The sequence below is a fragment of the Dysidea avara genome, chromosome 8 (genome assembly GCF_963678975.1).
Source record: "Dysidea avara chromosome 8, odDysAvar1.4, whole genome shotgun sequence".
NCBI classification, from domain to species: Eukaryota; Metazoa; Porifera; class Demospongiae; order Dictyoceratida; family Dysideidae; genus Dysidea; species Dysidea avara.
In genome coordinates, this window is record NC_089279.1 from 19,334,049 (window position 1) to 19,351,045 (window position 16,997).

The 16,997-nt window shown below is 37.4% G+C and overlaps 1 protein-coding gene and 1 long non-coding RNA gene across 5 annotated transcripts in view; one reads left to right on the plus strand and one right to left on the minus strand.

Annotated features, from left to right (window-relative positions):
- The window catches only part of LOC136264444 (E3 ubiquitin-protein ligase TRIM71-like), a 45,085-nt gene extending 28,862 nt beyond the window's left edge, over positions 1-16,223 (plus strand). The window contains exons 3-4 of the mRNA XM_066059178.1: positions 9,780-9,848; positions 13,869-16,223. Of these exons, the coding sequence (XP_065915250.1) occupies positions 9,780-9,848; positions 13,869-16,084 (2,285 nt within the window). The 3' untranslated portion in view covers positions 16,085-16,223. The remainder of the gene's footprint in view (positions 1-9,779; positions 9,849-13,868) is intronic.
- LOC136264345 (uncharacterized) lies at positions 10,219-11,737 on the minus strand. 4 transcript variants are annotated; one of them, XR_010705087.1, is made up of 8 exons: positions 11,603-11,737; positions 11,482-11,548; positions 11,325-11,436; positions 11,176-11,276; positions 10,887-11,126; positions 10,775-10,831; positions 10,662-10,723; positions 10,219-10,605 (listed from the first exon to the last, which is right to left on the minus strand). It is a non-coding gene; the product is annotated as an uncharacterized lncRNA (long non-coding RNA). The 4 variants fall into 4 exon arrangements; XR_010705084.1 differs by having other exon boundaries at positions 11,482-11,616; XR_010705086.1 differs by having other exon boundaries at positions 10,662-10,726; positions 11,482-11,616.
- Positions 16,224-16,997: the final 774 nt, after the last annotated feature.

Genomic DNA, 16,997 nt, shown 5'->3' on the forward strand with positions numbered 1-16,997 from the left:
GATATTGAATACATTGGGTGTATAGAAATCCCCTTCCTCATGTAATATTACCAATGAGACCATATACTAACTGCGCAGAAGCATACAACAGACTGCTGAAAGGGTATAGGCATTGGTGTATGTTAATCGTACTGAGAATGCTGCTGCATGATATGCTGCTGTGGCATGATAGGCTGAGAGTGCTGCTGCATGATATACTGCTGTTACACGATTGGCTGAGAGTGCTGCTGCATGATATGCTGCTGTTGCATGATTGGCTGAGAGTACTGCTGCAAGATATGCTGCTGTTACATGATTGGCTGAGAGTGCTGCAGCATGATATGCTGCTGTTGCATGATTGGCTGAGAGTGCTGCTGCATGAATGTAGTGTACGGAAAAAATTTCAATAATAAAAGTTGAGGCAATAATACAAGTTATGGAAGTGCCATGCTATCATGTGTCTTATGAGCCAACACGCCGTTGAAGTGTGATATTATCTTTAGTAAAAATGTTCCCTCCCAACCTAAGAAACCCTTACACATTTTAATTACACTGCATTTGTACACTCCTCCATATAGTTTGGTGGCAACTGAGGGATGAGGATGAGACCACAGCCAATGGGCAAGTATTTACTGAACAAGCTTTCTCCGGTAACAGCTTTGCATGCTTGGTCTTACATGATGGCTGGTAGCTTGCGCTTATGTGCATGCATTTCATTAGCAGTTGTTGCAAGTCTATGAGGTTATTGCACATGTTTTTATGTTATACAAAGTATGTTGCTATTGCCTAATACTATTACATCAAGATAATTGCCACTATTTTTGCCTTGTCAATGGCACACTAACATCGCTACTGCATGGTGCACTAAGAATGCTGCTGCATGAATGTTATTGATGCTGCTATTGCACTGAGCATGAATATTGCTATTGGTGCTGCTGCATGAATATTGCTATTGCTGCTGCTATTGGACTGAGGGTGCTGCTACGTGAATATTGCTATTGCTGCTACATGAATGTTGCTATTGTTGCTGCTATTGCACTGAGAGTGTTGCTGCATGCATGTTATCGCTGCTGCAAGAATGTTATTACTGCTGCTACATGAATATTATTGTTGCTACTGCTATCGCTCTGAGGGCAACGTTGCATGAAGATTACATCTACTACATGCCTGTTATCACCGTTATTACTGCTTCCGTTAAAGTGTGTATATCCCAGACATCAATTGGTTGATATGCAATACTGCCCAAGTATGGCTACTATGGCATCCCATGATCCCAACCTGATCCCCTCAGTTGCCCAATTCCATTTACGATTGCTGCATAAATGTTACTATTGCTGCATGTATATTATGGCTCCAACACAAAACTTTTATTGCCACTTCATGAAACATTATTGTGGCCACATAAATGTAATCACTGCTGTGAGCTTGAGGGTGCCTCTATTGCATGATCTACTGAGAGTGCAGAGACTAATAGAGTAAAGTACGATGCTCTTGCTGCTACATGATGTGCAACCGCATGATGTAAAAAAGCGCTGCTGCATGAATTTAATGGCTCCTGCATGTCTTCTATTACTATTGCCACTACTATTGAACTACAACTCTGCTGTAAGTATTTTGCTTCCACTGTTTCATTGCTTGTATTGCTGCCACTGCATGCATGCTCTTCACTATAGGCTTGTGAGTTATCACTGCTTCTGCAGACAGGCATGTCCTAACTGTTGCTTACATGTAATACCATGCTTATGCGACTGCTACACTGTTCAGTGCAGCGTTGAAACCGGGTCACTACTGCTGACCCGGATGACCCACTGACCAGGATAGCAATCCGGGTCAGACCCGGATTTGACCCGGATGTGACCCGGATTGACCCGGATTAAAGTAAGCCGAGGCGCGCGATAAGAGCTATGTTTCGGGTATTCTTGAGCGAGCGAGACTACGTTTTTAGCGTTCGATTCATGTTGAGTAAACGAGTAGTTATGTGATAACTACGACGGTAAGTTTATAATTTAAAATCAGTCAGTGGGTTTGGTTCCACGTAGTTACTGTGAGTTTATAGACAGCAATTGGGTGTGGCTTCGTACATACTTAGTATTGCATTTTCCCAATATAATAAAATGGGTGTGGCTCACAAAGTACTTATCCTGCTGCAAGACTATAGACCTAGACTATATACAACTCATACAATAATCGATTAGTGGGCGTGGCTCCACATAAGCTTGCACACAGCAACGGACACAGTTACATGCTACAGACTGCACTTACTAATAAATGGGCGTGGCTGAGCGTATGTTTGTAACGCGATAAGTGGGCGTGGCTCACGAAAGAGCTACGCGACTAGCGTTTATAGGTTCCACGTCGTTAAACGATCAATTTAGTTTCTCACGTGATCCAATCCGGGTCAGACCCGGATAATTTGTAAACCGGGTCAGACCCGGATAACCCCGAGAAAATGTGACCCGGTTGACCCGGATGACCCGACCCGGTTTCAATGCTGGTTCAGTGACGACCTCAGTTTCCTAATCCCATTCTATTATTACTAGCTCATGCATTGTCATTACTGTCACTGACATCATTGTACTTCCATGATTGACCTACTACAAAATTAATGTGTAACCACTCTCCAATCCGTTCTACACCAACCCCCCTCCCCCACTCTATGCCATTAATTATGTAGCTAGTAGGTATTTGCATACATTTCAGTGGTCAACAATGTCTTTTTTTCCTCTTAAGTAATACTATTATCTCCTTAAGCATGGCAGCTCTTAGACGTGCTTGGGTTATTCTGTTTCCACCTTTGCTTATGTGAAATTTGCCACCAGCTAGTTACATTGCAGGGTCTCTAGTAAGCTGTCTGTGTTCGCTATGAGAAGCCATTCAAATGCACATGCAAGGCATCTAGTTTATCCTTCCTAGCCACCACAGTGAGTGCTTTGTTTGTCCATTATAGGAGGAAGATAAATGGTAGCACTGATACCATGGCTGCTTTTCACACACAAAAAAGGTTGGGTGGGGTGTTTATTACAACCCTACCAAATAAAAATATTTTGTGGTCTAACCACATACAGTCATCAACAACCCTCCCATATGGTATCCATGTCATAAACGACTTACAGGGTGTGAAGCCTGACAGTCTTATATGGGAGGATTGTGTGCTACTGTGCTTATGTCACTGTAACTAGCTACTGTGTACTTACTCTAGCATATTCTCCGATCAGCTTGTGACATTGACAGTTGCAAGCATTTATGACCACATGCTAACTAGACTTTGCTGACTATACCTATGGTGTTCCACTTTATGATGCACTGCTGCTAGCAGGCTACACCTAGGCTTTTCAGGGCTAGAGCCCAGTCTAAGTTCTGGCAATTTGAACTCAATATGCCAGTTTAAAGGACTCCTGCATGGGTAATGACTGCCAAATCCCTGATAATCATGTAAGATTAGCTACGCCACTGGCCACTAGCAGTGACGTTGTGAATTGTACATGTAGACACCGGCATAGGAAGACTTTTCGGCCAAGCCTAGCCATCTCCTCCTATTTAGCTTGATTAAGACCAACTCACATGGTTGCTGCTGCATGCAGCCTTGTTCATACGTGCATTTACAGTGAATACAAAGGTGTTGTAAAGTGTCATTGCTACAATAACAGCACTACAGCTACAATGTATAGCTATCTCTTCACTACCTATTCTGCTAGACAACTCTAAACCTATAATGCACATGCTTGATGTATGCATCGTTAAATCACATGAAAATTTATCTTTTCTGTTGAAACAAAAATTGGGCTCTACAGGGATTATAACACTAACAGTTACCATTCTCATAACTTGTATCATAGAGTTTCATTCTTGTCCTTCTGTTAGAATAAACACCTAAGACATCTTGTTCTTCTTCAAGTCTCCCATGCCGTCATCAACACTGTCTCCTGTATGATAGGTGCACAATCAGTAATTCTTCTTACAGGTAGCTAGCTCATATAGCAGTGTGTTTTCAGCAATGGCACAAAGTGTGACGATGATGGCTGAAACATGCACTGAGTAGACTAGGAATTAATGTATCCTGCCTTATATTTTGTGCAGGTACAAATCAGGATGAAAATAGTCTTTATCATAAATTACAAAATTAAAATTTCATTAAGGTATCTAGTTAATGAGTTAACCTTTTAAACTGAGGAATCTCTGTTAGCTTACTACACTAATGTGTCAATTAACTTATAATCCATAAATGGATTTGGAAAAAAGTACACAAACTAGACATATTAAAAAATTTAAAATCATACAGTACAATAGTACTGTATAGTAGGGATGATGAAGGTGTGGGCGTGGTCCATGAAGAAAAATCTACCCAAAATCATCTTCAGAAAGCCTTTACGGCCATTTCACAGTATTGGTCAGGTATAAACAAGCCCAAATGTGTCTTCAGAATGACCTGAAACGTTTCCGACAAGGTGCTACGAAATTTAAAAAAATAATTATTTTAGTGGATTTTCTACTGCCTGCCTCACTGATGCATTCAGTCAACTGTAGCGGAAAACTGGCTACAGCTACATCCTTGCTTCTTTGGTGGAAATGCTTCGGATTTTGTGGAGAAAAAACATTTCACAATATTAAATACCTACAATGTGTTTGCTACTGTCTTACTGTTTTATCTTTGATCCTTCTTTATTGTGGCCATCTCTCATGGGTACGGCTTCCATCAAAGCACGCACACCACCGTGCCCCAACATATTGGAATAAACATGTAGCATAATTGTAGGAAGCACATGATTTTAATGTTGGGATACACCTCGGCAAATGCTGCTGCCTGTTCAACATCACCACTACATGCGTAAGGATTAGAGTGTTTGCTTTGGCTCAAAGGTTGCTGCTTTTCCGAGTTTAAAAACCAGTTGTATATGGCGGCTCTCTACAAACTCTATGGGTAGCTTTCCCAGAGCATTTTTCAGGCATAGTACAACTGAAAAACACCATAGTAGGCCTCATAGGTTCGCGTATATCATCATCTAGAAAGTGGGCGTGACCCTTACTTATGCGAACTAAAAATAAGAGCAGCCCTGAGAATTGTTGAGAGAATTAGTGGACAATAATACTGTAGACACACTATAAAACAGTTGAAAAGATACTTCTGTGGGTAATCGTGTGTTCTTTAAAGTGGTTTGTTAAAAATCCACATCCTTAGGAACGTTTAATTGTGCATGTATTTCGAGAATTGCAGAGGGGGTGTGAATTACTAAATACAGTTATTCAATAAAATTTACAAAAATAAGTACACAAACAAGTGCAAGAAAAAATTAGGAATTTTCGTATGAGTAGGGACTGCAGCAATAAAAAGCACTGAAACAAGCCGTTGAGACAAAACACAACTGAATGATTGCATTTTAATCCCTACTTTAACCATACATCATAGCAGGCTAAAGTAGGGGTTTTGTCTCCGCAGCTTGTTTCAGTGCTTTTTATTGCTGCAGTCCCTACTCATATGGAAAATTCCTATTTTTTCTTGCACTTGTACATAATTATGTGCCTTTGGCGCTCTAACAGATTGGTTGCCCCCTTGCTGCCAGCACTCACTGTCTCGTATGCTGTTGCACACTATAGCCAGTTAGAACAGCTGCATTGCAGATACTTCTTACCAATTGCTTAAGGATTCAAAATGCAGCCACCTCCTTAACAAACTATATAGGTCAGAAAATTTTGTCCTACAATAATGACCAATTTTCACTGTACTATTAGTGTGATCATGAAGGATTATTTATCAAGATACTGAAATATGCATACTTTATTTATTTATTAAGGCTTTACAGAACAAATGCTGAAGGTCTGTAGGACACCTGGTTCTACAGCCTGTCTAAAGTTGTTACAGAAAGTGTGTTTGAAAAGGTGGAGAAAGGAGAAAAATTCATGACTGGACCTGGACAGCCTCGAATCTGCAGCCATTCGATTAATGCTCAAATGCTTACAGAAGTATTCCAGGTGGTCAGGATGTTTTCTCCTTGTCATCTTCATGTATATGTATCCATAGGAACTCTAGAGAGTGACGTATTCTCAAAGTACTCCATGTGGAACCAAATGGATAAGCTACAAAGTCATCTTCGTACAACCCCCAAATATAGCAGCAAAATTTTCACCCTGGACCAATGTCTAATAACTGTATATTATCATGATAGAGACTCCACTGTACATGTACAAATACATGTTATTATGGTATGGGCTAATTATGCCTTTTACAATTAAGAACTGGCTATTTTTAAAAAAATTAAATTTTGAAAGGAAGTGGGGATTGGTATAATATACATGCTACAAAAAGTAAGGAAACAATCTCAAAAATGTTACAGCTGAAATGAGAAATGATCCAGTAGTAAAAAGTAAGGAAACAAGATTAGACAACTACTTGCTAAAATGAGACACACTTTAATGCCTATACTTTTGGCTAGCTAGCATCTTGAAATGAGACCATCAAATTAGCCAAAAGTAGGGATTAAAGTGTTTCTCATTTTAACAAGTAGTCGTCTAATCTTGTTTCCTTACTTTTACTACTGGATCATTTCTCATTTCAGCTGTAACATTTTTGAGCTTGTTTCCTTACTTTTTGTAGCATGTATATTATACCAAATCCTACTTCCTTTTAAAATTCAAATAGCTAGTTTGTTGACTTTTTTGTCTAGCTAGCTAGCTAGCTATATTATATTCTGTTTGCTTTCCACAGAGTATAAATATCACTTGAAGCAGCTATCTTTACCTTCCTATGCAATAAGCGCCTCTAAAATAATTATCGTCTTGTCTTTTAAAGCTATTACAGCAACTGTTAAAGCAGAGGCGAAGCTAGCCAATATTTGATGGTTACACATAACATCAACTTAACTACACACACAAGAAACATGCTCACTTTCATGTGAGACATATGGTGTAAACAAATGCTGCTTACATGCATGCAAACATTTACTATCTATATGCTATTCTATTAAACTTGCAGGGCAGGCATCCACCAACGATCATCACAGCCAAACATCATGTGACATCAAACTGCTGAACCTACAAGAACCAACATTGTAAACAGTTCATCACATATTTACTACAATCAACTGGCAGTATAGCTTACAGACCAATCACCACAGCGATATGTAATGCTTTTTCAAGTAAACGCCACATGTCCCCAAATGAAGGCTGGAGACACTAATTTATGAACTATAATGAGTCATCACAAATGTCAGCATGCCAAGAAAGCTTCGTCCCAGATTATAATAGCCAATGTACATTTTGCATGGATCTGGTGTAAACCACAACTCGGTTAATCAGTACAAACTGTGCACATGACACTTTGTAATGACTTGACCTTTTCACCATTTCCAGCTCCATTTGGATATTCCATTATTGTTATCTAGAAGAGTACGTTTTCCTGTTTTCTTTCATCAGCAATAAGTTAGGCTATGCAGTACTTTCCTTATCAAAAAAATACACTTGACAAGTCCACTGAAATGAAATCTTTTGCTGCCAGCACCATCCACCCTGAATCCTACTGACAGTTATTACTCACTGTGACTTAGAGATACAGTACCACAACTATAGTGTACCACGCTTAAATTCCATTTAAAATTTTGAATTTAAACCGCGTCATACGTGCGTCTACTTAGGGACTTCCCAAGGGAATTTTCCACATAATCGATCACGTGATACACCATCTATCTCGATCCGTTCTTCGAAATCATGGTTCAACAAATGAGGTACATATTTACACTTTATAGTGTTAAAGTAGGGTTGTTTTGTGTGCTGCTGTGAATCCTCGCGTGAATCTTAAGCTACTTGTGATGGTTGGGCAAAAAACTGTGGTGGTTGGGCAAATGCCTACCCATGCCCAGCCTTGGCTACGCCCCTGTGTTAAAGGCTTCAGCTGCATTTCTAATTGCCTAAATATTCATGATTTTACAGTAAAACATTGCTGGATAGTCCACCATTAAGAGTTGAACCCTCGCTTTTAGAAGTCTGAATCCCGAGGTGGATCCACCCCACAAGGACATTATTGGCTAGTTACCTCAGAAAAAAACTAAACTGGTAATTAAGATTATATAAAATGACTACCCAGCATTAATGCTAGAGACAACTCATTGAGTACTACTTACACACACGTACTCACACTTCGTTAAAATCATATGTTTGAGTTGTGGCGTGCCGCAACTATTAAGCACCCCAATTATTAATTATCCTTCAAGAAGAAAAAGAAGCGAATGAATGATGAAAGCAAACAGCATAGGGCAGTGGACAGAACATAATTGGAACAGAAGATTCATGAATCCGCCGTCATTACCTTAGCTGTGTGAAGTTTTTGGAGCTGTACACCTAGCGCAACCAGGTCTTACAGCAGGCAGGCGGGCGGGCGGGCAGGCAGGCAGGCAGGCAAATGAAATCCAGGTGATCTTGGAAATTTTTAAAAATCACTGTACATTGAAACATTCGACTTTTCACTTCATTTAACCAAGGTACAGCATCATTACAGCAGTACTAATGTATTCCAGGTAGTTTTTTCAGGAAAAACATATTGCAAGGCCATTTTTTAAGGTACAAAAATCCACAAAACCATATGATTTCTTATCAACCCCTACTATACAGTGCTATCGTGCTGTATGATATCTATGGTTTACAACACAAACACATGCATAGTTTAACTCCTCTTCAACACGAAAAGGCAACCTTCAGACAATGAGACAACAGTCTTAAGAGTCTTGCAAAGATCACAGCCTATTCTGGTGTACTTATTTATTAGTAATATAAATTTTAAAAACGTTTATTTACAATAGGACATAATTATGTGTCCCTCTATTGTCTCTGGACATACTCACCATTTCTCTACTATTGTCATTTCATTTCACAAGAGCTCATACTGATATGGGTAGGGGCTGGCTTTTCCACTTGAATTAGTCAATGCTTGAAGTAGATCGAGATACTCTAATAGAGCAGTCAATTACTCTATTAGAACAGTCACATATAAGTGCTGTATTTTTATATTGTGAAGTCTGTAAGTAGCTAGTAATTTAACTACACAATGCATTGCTATGCAGAAGTTGTAATTATGCTGTAACTTTGATTGCTGTGTTAGAACTGTTTTGTGACTGCTCTATTACAGTATCTTGATCGTTTTAATGTAGTACAAGATGAAAAGTAAAGTGTTACTAAGGGTTTACTTGTTAAAATGGGTGTTAGTTGATTGCAGTTGCATGCCACTAAAAGTACAGTTTCATTTTAAGATTCTGTAACTGTAACCTAAATTATAAGGGGTTTCTGTCAAAACCTTGGAAACCCACCTACTGTTTTCAACAGTGAGAGTATGCTTATTCTAACAAAAAGATTTGAAATCCCATCAGCTTATAGCTGTAAAAAGTGTACGTCCAAGTAAAATGGAGCTGGCTGTGACTAAAAGTAATGATATCTTAGTGTGGCCATGTGTGAGGTATGCAAGTTGTAAAATTAATATTAACCAGATAATACAAAATTATTGTTAAAGTATTAATGAGAACTATGTGATGCTGCTAGTTTTTAAGTGTGTGAGCATCTTCATAAATACCACACAAATTTGATTCACAATAAAGCAATGTGTTTAGATTCTCTGATAGCAATAAATAGTTTGAGTTTGGCCACCTTTCCTGTATATTGCATTATCTGATTAACATTAATTTTACAACTTGCATGCCTCACACATGGCTCCACTATGATATAATTAATTTTTGTCACAGTTATCTCTGGATGCACACTTTTTACAGCTATAAGCTGTTTTGGATGGGATATATGCTTACATTTACATGTACTGCACTTAGAAAAATCTTTATCTACCACTATGAAGTTAACAGTGGAGCAGCCTTCAGAAAAGAGAAGAAATGTAGAAGGTATGTATTGTATTTATATTGTATATATAGCAAGTCAGATCATTAAAGTATGCGTTGTCCAGCCAAACAACATTTCCTATAGTACGTTCGCGTTGAGCTGAACCCTAAAAAACAATTAATAACTTACGATTGCTACATCGCATGGGCCTCCTGTATTGCTCGATACGTAGCGCTTCTCGATCGCTAAAAATATATTAAAAGCGCTTCATTCGAATGTAAGACACTCCAGTTATGACACTGTAAAGTTTCGCCATACATTTTCAACAGGGAAGCCTCTAAAGCGTGGCCCTTTGATGGTCATGTTGACACATGTTTGTGGCCAAGCCAGACATCACACACCCGCCCTCAACACGCATGATTTCACCATCCGTTATGTAAGAGGCTGTAATACACTTTTACAAGAAAAATAAAACAGATTTTGTGTGTGTAAAACAGAGTTGCATAAGTAGAAGAGCTGGGCCACTGTTGCACTATTTAGAAGATAAGTGGCCTGCTTATATTCAGGTAAAAAACTTCTTCAGCCTTAAAAGAGAAAAAAACCAAATTATAACAGCTCAAAATCTGTTATTCAGCATTGGTGTTCCTGCAAGTGAGCCAAACAACATGTATTTTATTTCACATTCACCACAGCTGACTATCGTCTTCTGTTCCCATTTAGTCAATTTGTAATTTTAATCCTTTTCTCATCACTTCGCCACACATGTACACAGTTTTTACAGCCAGCATTTTGTTTTTGAAATTACATTCCCAAAAAACTCTAAAATTTTCAACAAATGAAATAATACTGTTTGTATGAATTTGGGCTGATAGTACCTGTAGTGACTTCCAAACACTCCTGCACTGATTTCATATACAAGGGATCGTATGTTCAACTTCTGCTAGCACAATAAAGCAATGGTATTTTTTATTAAAGTGCACGCACTTACACTTCATCTGTATTTTCATGTACTTCACAGAGTTTAATCCCAGCTACCCGATGACTCCTGGGGAACAAAATCAAGTTGTAACACCAATGCTGCAAATATCAAACAATCTTACATCAGATGAAGTAAGCCCAGAAGAAGACTTGGACCCGTTGCTGCTAGTGGAAGATTCATTAATACCACTATCACCATCTTCACTATCACTGCTGATTTGGATGAGGAATTGCTCTAGAAGTTCTTCATTACCCAAGTCTCATCCAAATACACAACTGGTCTTCCTTCAGTTCTGTTGCACCTCGTTCGTCTTTAATATTTATGATGCTGATGGACTGTGCAGGGCTGCTCATAGCATACCCTGCATATACGTGTAGTGACATTAAAGCACAAACAGTTTCAATTCTAACCTCTTGTCATTAATCGTCTTGTACTTAAATCCCATATCACTCAACACTCTTTAAAGCAATGTCCTACCCCCAGAGAAAACACCATCATTCTTAAGTTTGGCCTAAGACGGAGTACGTGACAAAGTTCCAGGTTTCAAAATTTAACTTACCAAAATCTTTGAGAGCGATAGATTTCCTTCCTTCCGTACAATGAATGGATCTTGTCTGACAGTATCTGGGTCAAAACTGTCTGCATCAACATGGACTCGTGAACATTTGTACCTGACGATTACAATTGAGCGGGCTTGTGCAAAGTGCATTTTGTACCTTTTTCTTGGCGTAAATAAACCACCTTTCTTGCGGTGCTCCATTCTAATAGATGTCCTTGAAATCCCTGCGTGGCGTAATGTATGCCAAAACCCAGCAAAGAAGGCATTGCATACAATACCGGTGGCCTTCGAGATTCTCTCCGTGATGTTGATAGAAATTTTACATTTCTTCGCTTCTTGCTTAAAGTACTCCCATAGTTTCATAAGTAGATACTTCGTTTGGCTGTTTAACTTCTTTCCAAGGGGGGTTCGCTCCACACGCACTGGACGCCATATTCACAACAATTAAGTGCGCGCCCGTAACATGGGCTTACAAATAAATGCGTCATAAACATTATGTTTAAAGCCTTTGATCTTGTATGGCTTCTTAATCAACAACCCGGGATTCAGCTCAACACAAACGTACTATAGTATACCAACCTCCAGAGTACCTTCATGGTGCTTAGAATCAAGCCAACACACCTTCATGACTAGAAATGTACTGGTAATTATGCCAATCTATGATCAGATTGGTGCCATTGGCATATGGATGATTTTAGCATGCACAAAGTCACATATTGTGTAGAAAATACCAGTCTTTCTAAATTACAGTATGTATTTAAAATTTATTCTATAATTACTCTACTTCATTGTAATAAGGTATTATCTTTTTTCACTAGCATAGAAAGGCACAGTACAGTATTGTATGTCTACAAAAATTAAAGTATTGTTGTACAGCAAACCTACACTCTAACTTACCAAAGCCATTGGTACTCACTAATGAACAGTACCGTGTTCAATGTTCAGCTAACAATCTATATTTAGACTATGGCATGTATACTATGCTTTGAAGTTTATTCGTTAATAAGGTATTTAAAATCCAATAAATACTCGAGGTAGGTATCTAAACTGGTTAGATACCCTTGACAATTTTTTTATCACATGATTTGCTGGATTCCAGTCACAGTAACCATCAGATATCATCACTAGAGTGTAAAGAAAGCATCACTGGATCATAAAAATGATCATATTCATCTAGGAAGCCTACCAGTGAGTTATTTTAGCACTAATTCTATCAGGAAGTCACCATTATGTCAATGACCAGAACCGTACGAGCCATAGTCTAAATCAGTTATTACCCAAATCCACGGTATCTTTGCCATTTTAGAGACCTTCGGAATGGCACATAATCACTGAGGTCAAACATTCAGGTCTCTAAAATAGCAAAGATACTTGGATTTGTGTGATAATCTATACCTATAATTACATATCTCACAAGTATAAGGAAAAATTAAAGTTTGACTAGGAATCATAGAAAAAATTAGGAAAACAAGGGAAGTCACCTACAGAGAGTGCAAAGTTAACATATTGTATTGTAATTACTGTGTAATTACAGAAGTAGTACCATTGTTATTTGCCCATAGCCTATTTAATGTAGGTCTATTGTTTCAAATATTATTTTGAGTAGTTGAAGAAACATGTGATATTTAAAGTTCTGGTAATAACAGAATATCACAGACATTAAAATTTCTACACAAAGCAATTACGGCAAGATTACAATTGTAATTATGCAGTTATTACAATTACATTACGTTAACTTTATTTTGCTCTCTACTGTACACCTGCAGATGTACTAGTGAACATTTAGTCCCTAATTCAGTATGTACCCATGATTAAATGTCCACTAGTTAGTGTTGTTTTAGTTGACTTATAGTTTAGTTTTGGTTATAGCTGTATATAGAAAGAAGGTTTAGTTAAAGTTTTACTATTATTAATATATTATTAATATACAGTAACTATCGTACTGTATGATTCTGTGCCAGAGTCAAAGTCTGAGCTAGAAACACTAGTACAGATTTATTTTGTATGGTTCATGTCTACTGGAATAATTTACCAAATACATACAGGGACGTAACTAGAAATTTTAAATAGGTGAGGCAACCTTGCTCCCCAGAAAATTAGGTGTTACAAGACTGAATGTAATTTTAGTCACACTATTAGCTATATATTGTAAACAATGCTCACATAATATTTTATGCATATCTTTTAATCTTGTACGAAGAAAAAGACAAACCCCTAAGCCAGCTTTGGAGCTTGCAATTACAAAAAGAAGTGGTGTATGCATGTCACTATGTGTTAAAATAACAAAGCTGTGATAAGAGTGTGGCCCCTAAAAACAGAGTTAAATCAAAGGCAATGGTGTTACTGCCAATCAATGTTAATAATAATAATAATAATGACAGCATTGCATCATCTTGTCATTCTTAAATTAACATCATTTTGGCCATTGCAATTCTAGGCCACCACCACTGAGCTACAACTCTCAACTTTATAACTCTGCTTTTTTGGGGCCACACCCTTTTTTACAGCTTTGCTATTTGGCCTAGCTTTTCATATTTATTGTAGGTGAAGATTTACATACGGAGAAAAAGTTTAGAGAAAATCTAACTTGTCCACTATGTTATAACCTTTACACCGATCCTAAGATTATTCCATGTTTACACATATTCTGTAAGCAATGTTTAGAAAATTCCTTAGAAACTGCCAAAACAACAAGAACGGCTGTTTGTTGTCCACTGCCACTTTGTCGCTTACCATTACCAGTAGATAAAGTAGAAAGTATTCCTACTTATTATGACAAAAACCGTGATGTTGAGATCTTTAAAGTAAAAGATAAATTAGGAGATAATCCAAGGTGTTCAAACTGTAGTGCTACTCAAACAATTGTCATGTACTGTATTGAATGTGAGAAAGCTTGTTGTGAAGATTGTAGTGATATACACAGAAAATGGAAAGCTTTCAGTACACATAAAATCATTGAACATGATTTTTCAAAATCATTAGAAGAAAATAAAAAAGAAGCTGGAAAAGCAAATTATTGTGTTAACCACAAGGGAAAAGTGTTGGACACATACTGTAAAACATGTCATACTTTTATCTGCCAAGACTGTACTATGGAAACTCATCCTGAAAAAGTGCATGACCATTGCCTTGCTAGTACAATACTTGAAGAAAAAGGAGCTGTCAAAAGGTTGGTTTATGATCTTAAACAAAAGTCACATATTGTACAAGATGCGGTTAAGTCCATAGAAGACTGTGAGAAAGAAATTGATGAAAAAAGTAACACTGATCTTCAGCATGTAAATCAAACATATGAAGCTATGCATGAATCATTGCAGAAACAACAAGAAGAATTGGTTACAAAAATAAAAACAATCAGGTTGTCATTAAAAACAACACTTGCATCACAGCGAAAAGATCTAACACGTATTGGAGCCCAAATGAATGTCTGTGTGAAGTTTTATGAAGAGGAGATGGACAATAGCACAAAAACTCTACTAAGTTGTAATAATATGCTTACAACTCAAGCGCATGAATTAATGTACCAAGTAAAAGATGATAGTGTACTTACTGCTCGATGTACAGTAAACAAAATGAAAGTTACACCAAAACCTGATTCAAATCCCATGTATTGTATTTTTACAGTAACTCCAAATGTTCCAAACTGTACAATATGTGGTCCAATAGTTAAACCAAACCAAATAAAACTTAGTATTAAGTTACTAGATACTTCACAGTCACCTGTACAGAAACAGTCTTCCTGCTTAAAAATACTCTGTCATGAGGAAAAACGACTTGTACAGGATTTCTCAATAAATGAGGGACAAGATGGATGGTACCATATGCAGTATAGGCCTAAAAAAAATATATCCCACATGTTGTCAGTTTACTGGGAGGAACTTCAAATTACCAAAGAGATTGAGGTGCCAGTGAGCATTCGTGATTATAGTGACATTCGAGATGTGCCAAAGACCATTGACAAATATGGACCAAATAATAAACCACTAAAGCATCCATATCTGCTGGCGAAAGGATGTAACGATGAACTTTTTTTTCGTGACCATTCTAGTAAACAGATTATAGTACTGGACAAGAATTTGAATTATTTCTGTACTTTTGCTGGAGAAGGTGACGGAAATGGAAAATTCCAGGATATAAGAGGAATTGCATATGGAAAAAAGAAAAAACTATTGTATGCCACAGATGGTAGTCTGAATTGCATTCAAGTTTTTAAACAGAATGATAATAAATTTAACTTTATTACTCAATTTGGATGCAAAGGCAGTGATAACGGACAGTTTCAATCTCCTTTTGGTTTATTCTTATCCCAATCAGGACAACTTTTCATATGTGATAGAGACAACTGTAGAATTCAAGTTTTTAAAGATGAAAAATTCCAATTCACCTTTGGAAGCCAAGGTAAAAGGAATGGTTGTTTTAATAAACCTGTTGACATAGCAATGAATAAAAATGAAGACCAACTGTTCATTACAGACTGTTTTAATCATAGAATCCAAGTGTTTAACCCAGATGGAAAGTTTCTTAAAATTTTTGGTGACTTAACTGATAAGCTACTAAATCCAGTTGGAATATATTTTTCACAAGATGGTCATCTGTTAGCCAGTTATCGTGGTAGTGATTGTGTACTGGTGTTTGAAGAGAATGGAAACCAAGTTAAAAGCATTAATGATGGCATCAGTAATCCTTGTGGAGTAATTGTAATGAACAATGGAAAGATAATAATAAGTTGTGGTGATCATGATAATATAGTCATAGTTTAGTGTGTATTTCTAATTGGATTGAATTTGCTCACAGGTTAACTATATACATAGTACTTTGAGTATGTAAAAACATCATATTGTTTTGGCTGCTAGCTAGGGAATCATCTTTTTAAAAGCTTATCTGTTGTATTATGCTGTTCCTTTGTCAGTGTACTTTGTCTTTAAATTTGGTTCTGTTACGGGTTTCTTGTACAGGATGCAATATTTTGTGTCCTAAGGATATATAATTATAAAGAAGCACTAAAAGCAATTAAAGCTTCTGAGGTAGATGTGATGTCTACTAAAAATTTAGTGCTTGTCTACATTTAATATCTAACTAGATTGCTTCCTATAAGGCTGAAAAAAACAATTGCTTAATTGATTGATTTATGAGTTACTCTCTGACAATCAACAACTACTGTTCTTCCTTGCCAGAGCAGCATAACAGACAAATAAATATAACTAACAAATACAAAACTTAATGCATGGGTACAAAACAAATAAATGGATACAAATCAGCTGTCACAACTGTCATAGCTGTCACAGCTGTAACTGCTGTCAACACTGTCACAGCTGTCAACACTGTCACAGCTGTTACAATTGTCACTAATTTCACAGCTGTCACCACTAACACTACAATAGTATCATGGCTGTTCCCAATGTCACTGCTGTCTCACTTATCTCTGCAGCACAGTGTCAAGGCTGTCACAACTGTGTACATTGCCCATGTATACTGTTTGTGTTGATTGCTGCATAGTTTAAGCTTTTCAGTGCCTTTTACTTACTTATCATAATGGACTGTCATTCAATTATTAACATATGTGACTGGATCTGTAAAATGGAGTCTTCCTCACACGTCCAATTATACCAACATTACAGACCATGACTTTACGCCACACAAACATACAAATTAAAAAAATTCCCATTTATTTAA